This window comes from Hydra vulgaris, chromosome 01 (assembly GCF_038396675.1).
Source record: "Hydra vulgaris chromosome 01, alternate assembly HydraT2T_AEP".
Classification (NCBI taxonomy): Eukaryota; Metazoa; Cnidaria; class Hydrozoa; order Anthoathecata; family Hydridae; genus Hydra; species Hydra vulgaris.
In genome coordinates, this window is record NC_088920.1 from 53517708 (window position 1) to 53534170 (window position 16463).

The 16463-nt window shown below is 28.5% G+C and overlaps 1 protein-coding gene across 3 annotated transcripts in view; it reads right to left on the reverse strand.

Annotated features, from left to right (window-relative positions):
- Positions 1–16463, reverse strand: part of LOC136075437 (uncharacterized) — an 85636-nt gene that overhangs the window by 11907 nt on the left and 57266 nt on the right. For all 3 annotated transcript variants that reach the window (XM_065788596.1, XM_065788597.1, XM_065788598.1), the window contains exons 9-12: positions 6746–6904; positions 6276–6382; positions 6070–6161; positions 4001–4027 (exon numbers count right to left, since the gene is read on the reverse strand). In XM_065788596.1, coding sequence (XP_065644668.1) covers positions 4001–4027; positions 6070–6161; positions 6276–6382; positions 6746–6904 — 385 coding nt within the window. The remainder of the gene's footprint in view (positions 1–4000; positions 4028–6069; positions 6162–6275; positions 6383–6745; positions 6905–16463) is intronic.

Sequence of the window (16463 nt, forward strand, 5' to 3'; positions counted from 1 at the left end):
AAGCCTCAGCAGCTTTTTCAACAGCGCTTTTTAATTTGCCAGAATTGCAAAATAAACTAAAAATGGAAATGTAAAAGCATTCACACTCTTTAAACTGCAATATATCTTTTACTGCACTTTTTATAGCTAATTCTAAACGGTTGTTTACGCGGTGAATTTTAATCAGCCACATTCTATCATTTTTTAATTGTGTTAACACTCCATTATAAATTCCAAAATTGATGCTTGCTCCGCCGGTCGTTGTGCTGACAAGTTTGGATTTGTAAGCTGCCGCAGTTAAAGGAATATTAACTGATTCATTAAAAATGCTATCAATAGCATTTTTAATGGCATTAGCACTCATACCACCCAAATTGTTCATATCAAGTAAAGATACTACAAAGTAAGCAGGGGTCCCCTCGACAAGAATCAACTCTTTTTCATCCTTTGTTTTTCTAGCCTGTGAGCCATCGGAGAGAATGAAGAAAAAGCTTTTATCATTGATGATTTTAGCAACTTTTTCTTTTACAGCACTGGCAATGCAGGAGATATATTCATGTGCTAAAAAAAGAAATTTGAATAAAAAATGTATTAAAAAGAACTTTTTTAAAACAACTTTTCAAAAGTGGACTAAAAAGTAAAAAATAAACTATTTTACGGGACCCAAGGACTTTATGTACGTACTCAACTTGAAATACCCATTAAAGCCAATGACTGAAAATATTGGGCATCAATAGGAACGAGTTGTACTTAGTTGCCCAACATTTTCAGTCATTGACTTTAATGGATATTTCAGGTTGTGTATGTACACAAAGTCCTTGGGTCTCGTGAAATAATTTATTTTTTACTTTTTAGTCCATTTTTTAAATGTTGTTTTTAAAAAGTTTTTATATATATTCTATTTATTTACGCTAAACTAAAGCTCTAAAAGTTTGTTGTTTGTTTTAATTACTTTTCTTAACGATTTTTTTTATTTACGCTAAGGCATCGTCCACTAATTACATAACGCGAAATTAAATTTATAGACAAAAGACAAAGGATTAAATATTTTCCTTCGCAGTGTCATTAATTAAATTAAGCCTATAAACAACCTTTAAAGTCCTGCAAAAATCGCTGTGCCAAAGAGCAAAATGATCTCCTACTTATATTTTTTAATAAGTTTTGTGTTGCATTATTTATGGATGATCCCTAAACTAATGCCTGTTTAGCACTGTTTGTTTTAGTTACTTTTTTAAACAATTACTTTTATTAACACTTTATACATAATACTTTTAATGAAACATAGTAAAATAATTATATTCATAAGTAAAAATTATGCTAAAATTATTTCCTGGACTGACAAATTAAAAAGTAAATAATTTTAATTTTATCTGATGTATTGTCACCAAACAAGTTCCCTCAATAAACGAATAATTCAACGCTCCCTTAAATAAAGTATCTTTAATACAGCTGTTTTGTGTCAAATCATACACCATATTTTAACAACTAATCCATTTCCGTGTACCTGATAACTGATTCTTTCCCCCCAAGAAAGAAAAGTTTTTAAGTTCTTAGATATTGGTTTACTAACTCTAACTAATTTTTCTTCAGTTGCCATTCTTACAAACTCGTTATACTTAAACTTAAAGTTACTTTTTTCTGTTTTAAATGCTAATTAAAATTAAAAACCCACTCACTAAACATCATCAGCAGTGATGTGAAGCAGTTCCGCTTCCTCTTCATTAAGTATTTTTAACCTTTTTAGTTAAATTCTATCTATTTAATTTCTACAGTAACTCAATGATTTATTTATTTCATTTGTTCATCTTACTAAGAAGAATTATTTCAAATATGTTAAACTTTTGAAACTACGCGAAACAGAAAATAGTTATTAAAAAAATGAACTTTTTTATTTATAAAACTAAAACTAGCATTAGTTTTATTAGAATCTTGTTGGACTTTTTGGGGCTGGGGGCTATTTTTGTTACGAAGGCCTTTTTTATATGCCACAGCAGAAAAATGACTAAAATAAAAGTCTTCTTGAATATTTCGGGGCCCCTAACATTGCAGGGCCCGGAGCTATAGCCCCTTCTAACACCAACCCTCCTTAATCCAGCACTGGAAATAAGACTCAAGTATATAAATAAAAATTATATTATACTCTTTGATAAATAAAAGAACATTTGTTTTCTTATCAAGCAATCGTAAGAAGTTACTTTATATAAAAAATTTTGCCTAATTTTATAAAAAAATTATGAAAGAGTGATGCTTCAAAAATATTTGTTCTAAACGTCATTTATTTTGCTTTAAGTTTTTTCGCGCTAAAAGTTATTTTATTTTCTTAGTTTTTTTTTTTGTTTTTTTTGTAATTGTCTCTCATCGGTCCAATAATCTTTTGCACTTTTTTTTTGTTTTTTGAAATGTTCTCAAAATGACAAAATAATCTGGCCAGTTTTTCGCAACTAAATATTATTTCCGTGGTCGAGAGCGATCGCTCCCACTTTCCGACCAAGCCTGTATAACCAAAAACTACCTAATATTATAAAACTTTGCAAAAAAAAAAAAAAAGCAAAAAAGCATTTGTTTATATTTATATATTTTAAAAATATAAACATTTAGCACTTAGTTCAGATTTTTTTTGACCACATAATAAGTTATATACTAATGCATATAATTGATTAAATGCAAAATTGTCAGAAGTAGAGAGAGTTTTAAATTTGTTGTCAAATTAGAAAACAGCAATGTTTCACAGGAAGACGTGCGATTGCACGCAGTTATATGACTATGCAAAAAATAATTTGTTTTAACAATTTGACCACAAATTAGTTGTCAAATTAGAGAACAGCAGTGTTTCACAGGAAGACGTGCGATTACACGCAGTTATATGACCATGCAAAAAATAATTTGCTTTAACTATTTGACCACAGCTTTTGACATATTTTCAAAATTTAAAAATGTGCTACAAAAACTTAACTAAACTTTTATATGTTTCAAAAGATAAACATTTATCATAAAAAATACATAATTATATAAGTAAAAAAAACAACAGTTTTTAATACTTATTATAAAAATTCATTAGAAGTGTTTTGTTACTTCATTAAAAAAGCGTTTCGATAATATAAAAGCATTTAAGATTAAACTTATTTAATTGTAACAGCTTTTTAAAAAATGTCTTTTTTTTTAAACGAAATTTTGTTTATCTTTTTAAATGTGTTAACTTTAACTATTCTTATATTAAAATTTGTTAAAGAGACTTTTGTTGTTGTAGAATATCATCGTTTATAAAAAATAAAAATAAAATTTTAATTTTTAACAACATTTATTATAAAAAATGCACACTTAAACACTTAAATTACAAATTTAAAAAAAATATACAACTGTCAATAAAAAAAATCCATTATCAGTAAATTGTTATTTTATTTAAAAGTGTTTCCCTAATATAAAAATATTTGTTAAGAAGTTTTGATGTAATTTATAATTCAGAATATTTTTCAGTCAGCACATTTTTAAAATGTTTTTTGAAATAGCTGCTGTCAAATCGTCAAAGCAAAATGTAATTTGCTTGATCATATAAAGATGTGTGATCGCACGTCTTCCTGTGAAAGACTGAACAGTGTGTTAATAAATAATTTATCAGACTTAACTTATTAGTTACTGATGTTCAAGACACTAACCAATCATGATTATGATCATCATAATTATGATAATTTATCATGATAATTTATCATGATTTATCAATCATGATTATGATAATTTATCAGACTTAACTTATTAGTTACTGATGTTCAAGACACTAACCAATCATGATTATGATACTTTATCATGATTATAATACTTTATCTACTTGTTACTTATGTTAGTTATGTTTATGTCAGTAAACAAAAATAAAGTGGTGTAGAGTATCTTTAATAAGGCACCAGGTCTTTCCAGGACCTAAAAATGAAGTGTTATGTCTTAGACCCAGTCACTTTAAAGACTGATGTTATTTTTTCTAATCTTATATTTTTCATTTAAAAAACAAAAAAATAATTCAAAACATTACCAAAATGCCACCAAATCGTCTTTCAAGCTAAAATAAGTAAAGAAAAAAAAAAATTAATTACACAATTTTTTAGAATTTTATTAGGGAAACAAATTCTGACATCAAATCAACCACTTCAAACATCAATGCCTTTAAAGCTGTGTAGATAAACTCTATAAATATAAAACCTTTTATATTAAAAATTATTTAAGCCACACCGTGACTTAATTTAATTTTATTTAATTACTTGAATGAAAACTTAACTGAAAATACAGAGTATGTATAAAATAAAACACAATTTAGAAATGTTTGTTTACTGATTTTTATTTGTGCCAAATAAAATAAAAGGTTTGTAAAATAGTATTAACACATAATTTAATAACAACTTTTTGCAAACTATAACTTTTTGCAAACTATAACTTATTTCAAACCACTACATATAACATTTTTTATTAATACATGAATAAAAAATGAAATTTGTAAGCTTGTTTTTGTAATTTGTCTCCAAGACAACTCACTTATCTTCACTCCTCAACTTGTGTCTTGTCTGACTCTAGCTGAATTTTTTAATAATGTTAAAACAAAAAACTATTTTTAAAAAATTTTTAAATTAAAAATTTTTTGATAAAAAACTTATTTTCAGTTTACAATTTATTTTCTATTTATTTCACATTTTGAATTCAATACTGTACAGTAAAATAGACCCTGCTATGACCTCATTAAAACATTTTTATGTTCTAAACGAAAGTTACTTTATTACCATAATTCCTACAACTACTGTAAAGTCGACATTAAAAACATCTCTTTATTTTATGACCTTTATTCGAAAAACTTTAAGTGGTTGTATCTTTGGAGTTCTAAAATATATTCTGATAAAGTTTGACACCTAATTATAATTTATGATAGGATTCAATATAAAAAATTTTTTTATATTGAATCCTATCATAAATTAATTTTCATTCAACAATGGTGTTTTCCTGTCTTCCAGCTCCTCCAACATCTCTGAATCTTTTAACTGGAAATGTGTTTCCTCCTGTTAACATACTTTTTACCTGGGCTCATAGTAAAAGTATAAAACCTGTTTTACACTTTTACTATGACCAACAACAGATACTTTTTTTAGCGTACAAGAAACAACTCTGTCAGCATTATTTTGATTATTTGAAGTAATTAAAGAGTGGAGATTTCGAAGTAATTTTTGTTGCAAGAAAAGGCAAATAACAGGACCAACAATTTGATAGCATAATAAGCAAATTGAATTTCTTTTTTCTAATGGAATCTTTACAGATTCTATATAGGTGAATTCAGAAAGATTAAGGTGCACAACTACTTTTAGTACACTGCCCTAGACAGCAAATAGCACAATATTAGTTATCTTCTTGTTTAATTCTTTCCAGCTTTTTAACTTGATGACTATCATTTAGCCAGAAAGTCTCCACAACTTTACTGATAGCTTTACCTTTCTGTTTTAAATAAAAGCTTTTTTCTTGCAGATTCTCCGAATTCCAGATGGCTGAGAATTTAGGTTTAAAGTCCAGGTCCACAAAGTCAGATGAATCAATTAACAACTCCTCTCCAAACATACGCAACTTCTTTTTTTATTGGCACAACAGAAACAGATCCATCTCTTATTATATGAATGAAATACTGCCTTTTGCAGACACATTTTGAACCAAAACATGTTTGGTAAGTATATTCTGTATAAGATTATTTTAATTTTATAAATCAATATTCTAACAAACAATTTAATTTTAACAAATTATCAGATTGTTATTATAATTTGCTGAGACTAATTTGTCTAGACTTTATGCTATTTATGCTATTAGTTTGCTATTAGTTCATTTGCAATTAATCAATGTAGAAAAATAATTTCAAATTATTTTTATTTATTTATTAATTGCAAAATGAGAAGCACAAACAATGCATTTTGCAAACCGGAGAAAAAACAACCCCCAAAAATCTCTACTGTATCTCTAACCTTACAATGGAAAAAATAAATAAATATATATAAATATATATATATATGTTAGTAAAAATGAAATACACTTACATAACAATTTTAAAAAATGGATCAAAATAAAAAAAATTACCCTTGAAAATAGAATAGGCTGTAGTATGACTGATAAAACAGCAGGTACCAATAATGCAATACCAATTTTATCAGTATCAAAAGATAGACCGCCTATAAAAATTAAATTAAATTAAAATAGATATATAAACAATTTTGTAAATATATTACTGCAAACCAAGCAAAACAATAAATATGAAAAACTTTTTTAAAAAATTAAAAACATACCATAGTTTAAACTTGTAGCCATCCATAATGCTGAAACTTCTGAAAAACCAATAATGCAAAACCCTGATATGCCAAACATGATAACAATCAACACCACATATTTGTCACTGATATAGAAAAAATCATAAAAACAATGATATATTAGAACAAAAAAACCATATAAAAAAAAACAACATGTTCATATAGAACACATAAAAACACATTGGTATTGAACAACACTTAAAGCACAATGATATTGAAGGACACATAAATATGCAAAAAAAAACAATAAAATATGCAGATAAAGAAAAACACATATACACGCTGATAAAGAAAACCACATAAAGAACACTAATAAAGTACGCAGAAACACATTTAAGAAACACAATAGTAAATAAAATTTATTGAAAAACATTTAAGATTTCATTAATTATAGTCTTTTTTATAAAATTAACAATTTTAGATAACAACAGTTTTCTTTTAAAAAATACCTGCAGAGCTCCACAATCGACCATTTTTTTATATTACAACATTTTTGATCAGCTTGACTTTTTTCAATTTTTTTTTTATTCAAACTATTATTCTCAGTCATTTTCTCAGATAAGAGACCTTGAGATTCGTGCATCTTTGTGTCATCTAACAAGTCTGCCCTAAAATATGTAGTAAAATCATCAAAATAAAAATACTATTCATATGGTTTTTAGAGTTTTTTTATACTGCTTTATGTTAATATTTATTATTTTATTTCATTATCTTTATATACTCATTTTCATTATTTTATTATTATATAATTATACATTGGATTCAAGCTGGCATGAAATCTTTTATTCCCAATCGACGATTCCAGGTCAAGCCTCACTCTTCTCCATGGTTTTCCTCACACTGTGCTGCTGCAATTGCCAATCAAAACCTTTACTTCCATATCTATAAGCAAAAGAATTCTCCAGAAAACAGACTGTTTATTACTGCTAGAAACCAGTGTAAAAAAGTTTTGTCTAATGCCAAAGCCCGCTATTCACTGGTCATGAAATCTTGTAATTTATCACAAAAATTAGGCTCTCGTGACTTCTGGAGAATCTTTAATATCAATAATAAGGGCAAATCTGTAATTCCACCTATCTTGTATGGTTCAGATTTTGTCACCTCACCTAAAGACAAAGCTTAATTGTTTGCTCAGAACTTTTCATCAATATCATCTCTTGAATCCACTAGTTGCATTTTACCTGATTTAGCTGTCAAACAGGTTGATCCATTGCTTGACATTCGTATCATTCCGGCTTCTGTATCTAAAGTGATTTCCTGCTTAGACTCTTCTACAGCTTGTGGCCCAGACAACATACCTGTTATAGTCTGGGAGAAGTGTTCTCCAGAGCTGTTGTATATTTACTTTACAAAACTATTAAACAAGTGTTTATCAGAGTCTTGTTTTCCAGCCTGCTGGAAAGCGGCATCAGCTATCCCTATTTTCAAAAATTCTGCAGAGCGATCTAATTCATCCTACTACCGTCCCATTAGTCTTCTTCCCATCATAAGCAAGGTTTTTGAATCTTTAATTAATAAACACTTAATCTCTCATCTTAAATCTAATAACTTACTTTCTGATCATCAATATGGATTTTGATCTTCTTGTTCTTCAGCTGATTTGCTAACAGTAATAATCAATAGGTTTTATCAACGCAATAGATAAAGGTGGAAATGTTAAGACCATTGCTCTGAAGCTTTTGATAAAGTTTATCATGCTGGTCTTCTCCATAAGCTTTCTTCTTACAATATATCTGGTAACATCTTTAAGATTATTAAATCCTTTCTTTCCAATTGTAGTATAAAAGTTGTCACCGATGGACAGCACCCTTCTTCTTATTCTGTAACTTCAGGGGTTCCTCAAGGTTCAATTCTTGGCCCTATACTCTTTAATTTACATTAACGATATTCCAGATATTCTTACATCTAAGGTGGCATCGTTCTCTGATACAACCATTTGTTCTTGTCATGATAAGAAGCCAACACTCTCTGATTGCTTGGAGGGGGCATTTGAGCTTGAAAAGGATCTCACTTCTGCTACAGCATGGGGCTCACAGTGGCTGGTGAACTTTAATTCAGTTAAAACTCAATTTTTTTCAGCCAATCGTTATTGCAATAATCTAGATCTTATATTTATGAACGGTAATGTACTCGATGAGTCATCTACCCTTCATCTTCTAGGATTAATCTTACTTCCAATCTTTCTTGGAAACCATATATTATATCTGTTGCAAAATTAGCATCTGCTAAGGTTGCATCTCTTTATCGAGACACTTTCTTTCTCTAGATTCTATTCTCTATCTCTATAAATCTCAAACCTGTCCTTGTATGGAATACTGCTGCCATATCTGGGGCGGATCTTCTGATGCCCTTTCTCTTTTAGACAAGGTGCAAAAATGCATTGTAAACATAGTTAGACCTGCTCTTGCAGCCAACCTCCAACCATTATCACATCATCGTAGTGTTGCTTCTCTTTTTCTTTTCTACAAATACTATAATGGACACTGCTCTAAAGAGCTCGCATCTCTTGTGCCATCTACTAAAATTCATTCTCGTGTTACTCGTCATTCAATTAAGTCTCATCCATTTTCTGTTCCTAAGTGCTCCAAAAACTCTTATTTGTCTTGTTTTTTTCCTCAAACATCAGTTCTTTGGAATTCGCTTCCTTCATCTTGCTTTCCTGATTTATATAATTTGCAGCCCTTTAAGTTGTCTGTCAATTGCTATCTTGCTCTACAATCTCTTCCAACTCTAATTAGTGGTTGCTTGCAGCCTTGTTGGAAGTGAAGATGTTATAGAATTTATTTTATGAAACTTTCTACAATTATCTCTGGTGTAATTTTATGCTTACTCATTGTCTGTTATATTATCCAAAACATTTACTGTCAATAATGGAGTGTGTCAAGAAGGTATACTGTCTCCTCTGCTATTTAATCACTTATAATTAATACTTAACTTAATGCTGCTGTTGCCACTGTTACCCAATTGTGCGCCTTTGACGCAGAGTTTTTACCAAACTTGGCCTTTTAATATTTCTCTTTATATTTTTGACCACTTGATGAGGTATTCTCAAATCTTTATAATCTGTTAATATCTGCTTCATCAGTAATAAGATCGAAAACTTTTTAATTCGGGGACTTCTGTAGTAAAGGATAAACCTTAATTTATTTTTAAATGAGTATAGTAACTTTTAAAGTCAGGTAATTTATTTAATTCATGCATTTTAATAATAACACAATTCAAGTCCTTAGGTAATTTATTTAATTCATGCATTTTAATAACAACACAATTCAAGTCCTTAGTCAATTATATTTTAAGTATAATAATATGTATTTTTAAAAATAGAAGACGATGATGACTTTAGAAGACAATGCTCTTTTCAAAAGTCAAAAGGTCAAACTCTTGATAAAGTTAGTGTTCATCTCCAAAACCCTTGCATCTCACACAGTAAGTTGCATGTTAAAGAACATGATCATTTAATACCTTATTTTGAAGAAATTAAAGAAAATTTGTTTGCCTTTATAATATAAAAAACCAGGTCATTCGATCATTTGTTTTTTTAAAGTTGTTAAACATTTATTACGAGGTATGTCATTAAACAAATAAGGTTGTATTTTATAAATGTTTCTAATTTATATATTTAGTTATATTTATATGTTATTTATTATGTGTTTATATGTGTTAAGTAGGGTGGAGCTTATTTTAGCAAAAAAAAGTTTTTTTCTTTATTTTGATAGTCCTACCCTTTTAAGTTGTTCCTTTCAAGTAGAAAACACTCCCATAAAAATTTCAGCAAAAAATATTTATATTTAGGGGTAGCTCAAGTGCTCCAAAAGAAAAGAAAGTTTTGAAAAATTTGACAGATTAAGAATAAATTAACGATTATTTTTCATTTCTTGTTACATCACAGTAATCATTAAATGTTATAATTTTTGATAATCATTGATAAGCATAAACAAATTTAATAAGTTTGTTAATCTCACAAATTATATTTTTGAGATAATACAATTTCACGTCATACAAGTATTGTGTAAAATACGCAATTATTGTCATGTTATGTCACACTTTGCAATGACATCGCAAATGGTGGACGCTTTTTTCTAACGGATAAAGATAACTAAGATAAGAGGAAAAAAGAAAAAAGGGAAAAGAAAAATTTATAAATTAAACAAAAAATAAAATCAACTAAAAAAAAGAATAAATAAATGTTTTAAAAGAAGGAAAGAAAAAGAAACATCTGAAAGAAAATAAGTAAAAAAGTATTGAAAATAGAAATTAAAAAAAAAAAAGTTAATGAGTAAAATAAATAAAAAAATGGAAAAGAAAGAACAAAAAACTATTTATACATATAAAAAAGAACGGCAAATCAAGATTTTATTATTTTTTCATATATTTGTTTAGTTCTATTTCATATATTTATTTAGTTTTCTTTCATATATATTTTTTAGGATTTCTTATTTACGATTTATTTTTTAGTTATGCTGTTATGGAGTCTTGTAGTAATGATTTTTCAGTTTTTTCGCATATAAAGTTTTACTTATAATTTTTTGTCAGTCATTTATTGTTTTATTTTTTAGTTTAGTTTAGTTTTATTTTTAGTAGTTTAGTAGTTTATTTTTATTTTATTAATTATTTTTAAATAGTGACATATAACTTTTCATACAGTTATGTATTATTTATTTTTATTTTCATTTTAGCCATTTATTATATATGTTTTAATACACCGTGTATTATTATTATTTTGTTTTTATTTTTTATTGTTTTTTATTTTTAATTTTATTTTGACGCTTTTTTGTTTGTTTTTTTTTAATTTTTTTGTTGCATAAAGTATACAACGTAATTTTTTGTTTTGTTTATTATGTTTGTTGTAACTGTTGTTTTGATTTTCTTAACGTTTTTCTGTTTATATTTTATTTATTTATTTAGTCACATTATTTGCTATATATTTTGGTTATTATATTATAAGAAATATGATTAATAAATTTACTAAATCTTTATAATTTTTTTTAGCAATAGTTATTTTTATGTCATCGTTAGTCATTATGTTTTATCAGTTTATTACTGTTTGTAACTGTAACTTTGTATGTATAAACGATTGTTGTATGGAAAGTAATACTGATTTATTTAAACTATTATAATTACTATACTATTATTGTTACTATTGTTAAAATAACATTTTATTATTATTATTATTTATTACTATTATTATTATTATAAATATTATTACCATTACTATTTTAATCATTGTCATTAGGTGTTTACTTTATATTAGTAGTTTATACTATTTATAAACAACCTTGAAATGTAATGCCATATATTTCAGAAATATATTGATTGATTATGCAATATAAAATTTTTGATTAAAAATATGAACTTTAAAATTAACAATAACTCTTGAGTTAAAATGTTCTACTCTTTTGCTGGCTTCTTTGCCAAAGTTTGCTTTCGGCTGTCTGGGTAGGCTTGACGATGTGCTTCCACAACTTGTAGCAGAAACTGGAGCTGGGATTCATCGCAAGTGATAAGTCCACTACACTCCTGGATTAGTGCAACTCCTCATTCTGCATGATTGTTTACCACTGTCAACAATTTTACCATCTCTGTTGCTTGTTTGAAATCGTCACATTCATTCCATAATTCAGGATAAACATTTAGAAATCCATCTGGTAAAATCATTGAAAAGAATTTCATAAATTTGGCAGTTACAAAATCTTCCAAATTCTTGTTTTTTAATACATCCATTGGAACACTAAGCCTTTTGGTGTGATCTTGTTTCAAATCTTTGTTCTGCATGGGACTCGCCATAAGTCGTTTTGTGGTTGAACTGACCTGACCATCAAAGTATGCTAAACCCACAAGTTCAGGCAACAAATACCATAAATGATTGGATAGCTTGATTGATGTAGCTTTCGCAATTGCTGGATGGATGGTCGAGTACTTCAGCAAAGATTTCATCAACATCAAATCATTGTATGGAGCATTTGCAGCTACTAGGGCTATGATCCATTTTTTCAGATACACGAACCGTAAATACACAAACATCACGTAATCCCAGTTGTTCTGTCAGTGGTAATTTGAATTGATGTCTGAACATCCAGATTTTCAAACTGTAAATCACCTTTGACATCCAACGGGCATGATGCATGGGTCCAGGGCACATAAACCAAATTCCTCTTTCAGGTACGGCACCAAGAAAGATAATGACGAGTTCCAAAAACTCCCTGTAGTCATCTCTAGATTGACTTGGTTGAAGATTTTTGTTACAAAATTCGATTGTGCTTTCTCGAATATCTTCCACTACATCACTTGCTACATCACTTGCCATTCCAATTTCATATCTGTTGATGTCCATTAATCCCTATTTCTCTTAAAATCTCTTAAAGAGTAGAACCTCTGAAGTAGATGTTGACCCCATGCATACTTGGAATACAGCATCAATGATGAGTTCCATAACATGGTGTCAGCATGCAAAGTACAGAAGCTCCTTGCCAAGCTTTTGCTCCAGAAGAATACATGCACCAGCAATTCTGCCTGTGTTGGAACTTGTCTTATCAAAACATATTGCTCAGATGCTAATGGTTATATTCCAATCTTCAATTGCCCCGAAAATGGCAGAAGCTTGAGCCTCCAAAGTTCCAAATAACAGCTTGGCAACAGTTAAAAGTTGAGAAACACCTTTGCCAGAAATCAATACTGGCAGACGATCCATCTTTTCTTTGCCAGTCAAATGAGGAATGAGTTTGCCGTCCCAATGTACAACCAAAGGAATTTGAACACAAAACTCTGCTTTTAAACTTGCTGATCTCTGGACTCGATGCTCCTGTCTTTGTCAACGTATTAAATCTCGATTTATGGCAATATTATCAATATTTTGACCCAAACTTCTAGCTGTTTCAGCAATAACAAATGCAGCTTTGCGGTGAGATAATTTGGTTCTGTCTAGAGCAGCTGCCAGGCCTGGTGTAACAACAGATTTTGTGCCCCTCTTTCTTTTTGCTGGAGTACAAAATGCGATGCCTCCAACTGCTCCAGCGGCACTCTCGTCTTTAGTTTCCACATTTGAACTATCTTCTTCAGATGATTAGCAACTTTCAGTTGCAGTCTGTATGTGCTGCATATCCTGATACTCCATTTGTTGACGCCTGAAATCCAGTTTCCTTTTTCTTTCGGCTGCCCTTTTTTCTTTCATTGTCAAAATTAGATCTAATCTGGCCATTGATCCTCGCCTTCCTTTCTCTCGCTGTGCAAACAAGAAGTCTTTGTCTTCTTGAATGTTAATCAGGCTCACATCATTAGCATGAGCCAACTGAAATAAAACATCCAATCTGAAGATAAAAGAATCCTCTCTTGCTTGCTGAGTTGCAGATTTTCTTCCTTTGTTTTTTTTTAACAAACGCCATTCTTCAAACAATTGTTCTAGTTTTGTAAGGCAATTTCGATGTTCTCTCATTGGAATTCGAGCTTTCTGCCAAAACTTAGCAATCTCATTAACTATAACAGACAATCATTGTCGAACAATTTCTTTCAGATCTATGTGGTGATACAAAAACAAACCAAGAGCCATACGCAAAGATGGAAGCTTACTTCCTGTGAGTTTAGCCAGAGAATCTCCAAGTAGATACACCTGTGTTTTAGATCTAGTTGCTACTGACATTTTTCTATATTCTAAAATAAAAAGAAATTCACATTACTCAAAGTTAGCTTATATTGTAGAATGTATTAAGTTGTTTTAAAAAATAATTTCATTCAGATTACCCTGTGCATTATCATTTAATAAAATACCATTTAAGTTGATTTGACCAACCAATAAATGGGAAGGAATAAACAGGCCAGAAGGGCCAACAAGAGAAAACAAGCAACAAAGTGCATAAAGGACCATGCAGGGTTGTAAAGAGAAAAGGGTTACACATACCCGGTAAAAGTAAACACCTTCTACAGTATGCCTAGTGTTAAGGTTATATGGCTTTTTGTTTTGTAAGTGTGTAAATATCTTTTATATATGAATTGTTTCTATGTTTGTGATGTGTTATAATGTTATGTGTTTATAGTTTGTAAGTGATTGTTATTTTGTTTGCATGGTTTCAAATTGCTGTGACTTGGCTTAGTTTACAGCAAGATAGTATGAAAATTTTTTTCAAAAGATAGAAGGCTGTTAGGGCTTCAGAAAGAATAGAAGATAGAAGGCAGTAATAGAAGAGTAGAAGGCAAGAATAGAAGATAGAAGGCAGGGCTTCAGTAAGAATAGAAGATATATATATATATATATATATATATATATATCTTGATGTTTATAATATATATCTTGATGTTTATAATATATATGTATTTATGTAAATATATATAAAATTTTAATTAATCAAGCTATTAAAAGAAGTAACTAATATTGAAGTTAATTAGTTATGACTTCAAGAAAAACATTGGCTTAATTTCTAATTAAATGTCCATTCAATATTAATAATTTAAAACCTGTACAGTGATTTTGACCAATATTTGTTAAAGATCAACTGAAAGATTGACAATGTTATTTTCAAGAAGGATAAAAATTGTAATATAGTAAAAACTTTTTGATAAACGAAATATTCCCTGGAAATTTGAAATAACTATAAGCTATTTGAAGTATAATTTAAATTAATAAGATATAATAAGAATTAAAAATATATTTAAAATCAATTTTAAAATGTTTTAACTAATAAAAAAACATTGAAACAAATCACGCAACTTTAATCATGCAAAATTAAAAAAAAAGTTTCCGTTAACCAATCATTAATTTTTTCCAATCATTAATTTTTTCAATTACAAAACACATGTCGAGATTATAAAAACAATTTTTGACATTATTAATAAAAACAATTTTTTTTTCTAGTGAGCTCTATTTTACTGCAGTATGAACAGTATGAAGGGGTAAAGTATAAGTGCTGGTGACATTCGTCTGACAGGATAAACTAGTTATTGGTGCTAATCCTTATCAAAACGTCAGTAACAGATGCGACTCTAAGGAGATGTTTATTACTTAACCACTTCACAAATTACATTTACACATTAACATTGATGTGTTTTTTTTCATTCTTAGACCTTACATTGTTGTGTGCATATTTTGTATTTTGCAGTCAATATTTTATTTTGCAAGTTTTTGTTAGGTGATATACTTGTTGTATATCATTGTTCAATTTAAGTTGTTATAAAAAATTTTATTTTTTATAATTGTAAGTATTGTTTGGGTGCAATGTCTGTTTTATTTTTGTCATCGTATTAATATATTTTTAAATATTCTTCTATTAATCTTTATTTTTGTCAAAATATGCTTTGTTCAAAAAATAATTCTCCTCTATTCTAATGTACTTCATTTTTCCCTCAGGCATTCACTACTAGTGTGTTAGTGTAATTTTAAAACTCATGAAAATGTCTTGTTACATATTTAGAGATAATTAAGTAAATGAAGTTTTGGATAAAAGGCATTTTTTGGTGATCAAATGAAAGCTTACTTTAAATTTTATGAGTAAGATTTGATTTCCAAAACATCAAATTTATATTTTTTTAAATTATTCTTTTAAATAAAAGAAAATATTTACTTAAATGTTTACTTAAAAATTAAACAAAAATAGTAGATAAATAAACCCTAATCTCTAAAAAATATAAGTTTTACAGGTATATGTTAATATAAATAGTATTGCGCACTTAGCTAAGCAATCAGAGGACATACTTAAATAGAAGGCTGTTAGGGCTTCAGTACATATATTGATTGCCTATCTAGGGAATACATTCAAGGGAGTATTGCTATATGGACTAAGGATTTAAATTGGGGGAGCAACCACTTTTACATTATTCTTTGTTTTTTTCTTTTTCTGAAAAAACTGTTTTAAATCTATACAGTCAGCATATTTGTTCACCAAATGCTGATCTAAATTAAAAAAAAAACATATTTTAAGTCAGTCACTTTTAAATCTTATTTAAACAAAGAATATTAAGAAATGTCATAATGTAACAACAGATCAAAATAGAGCAGGACTACCTCTATTATGTAAAAATAATTTTGTTTGATGGTGTTTTGTGAGAGTAAAAGGGTTTTTTGGTGCATTAAAATGGAAAAACCATAATATATTTATTTAAACTTTTCTGAATTTTAAATAATAAACTGCTCCATGCTCTGCTGCTTTCTAGGGTGCTTTTTTAGGCAAAGGCTAGGAGAAA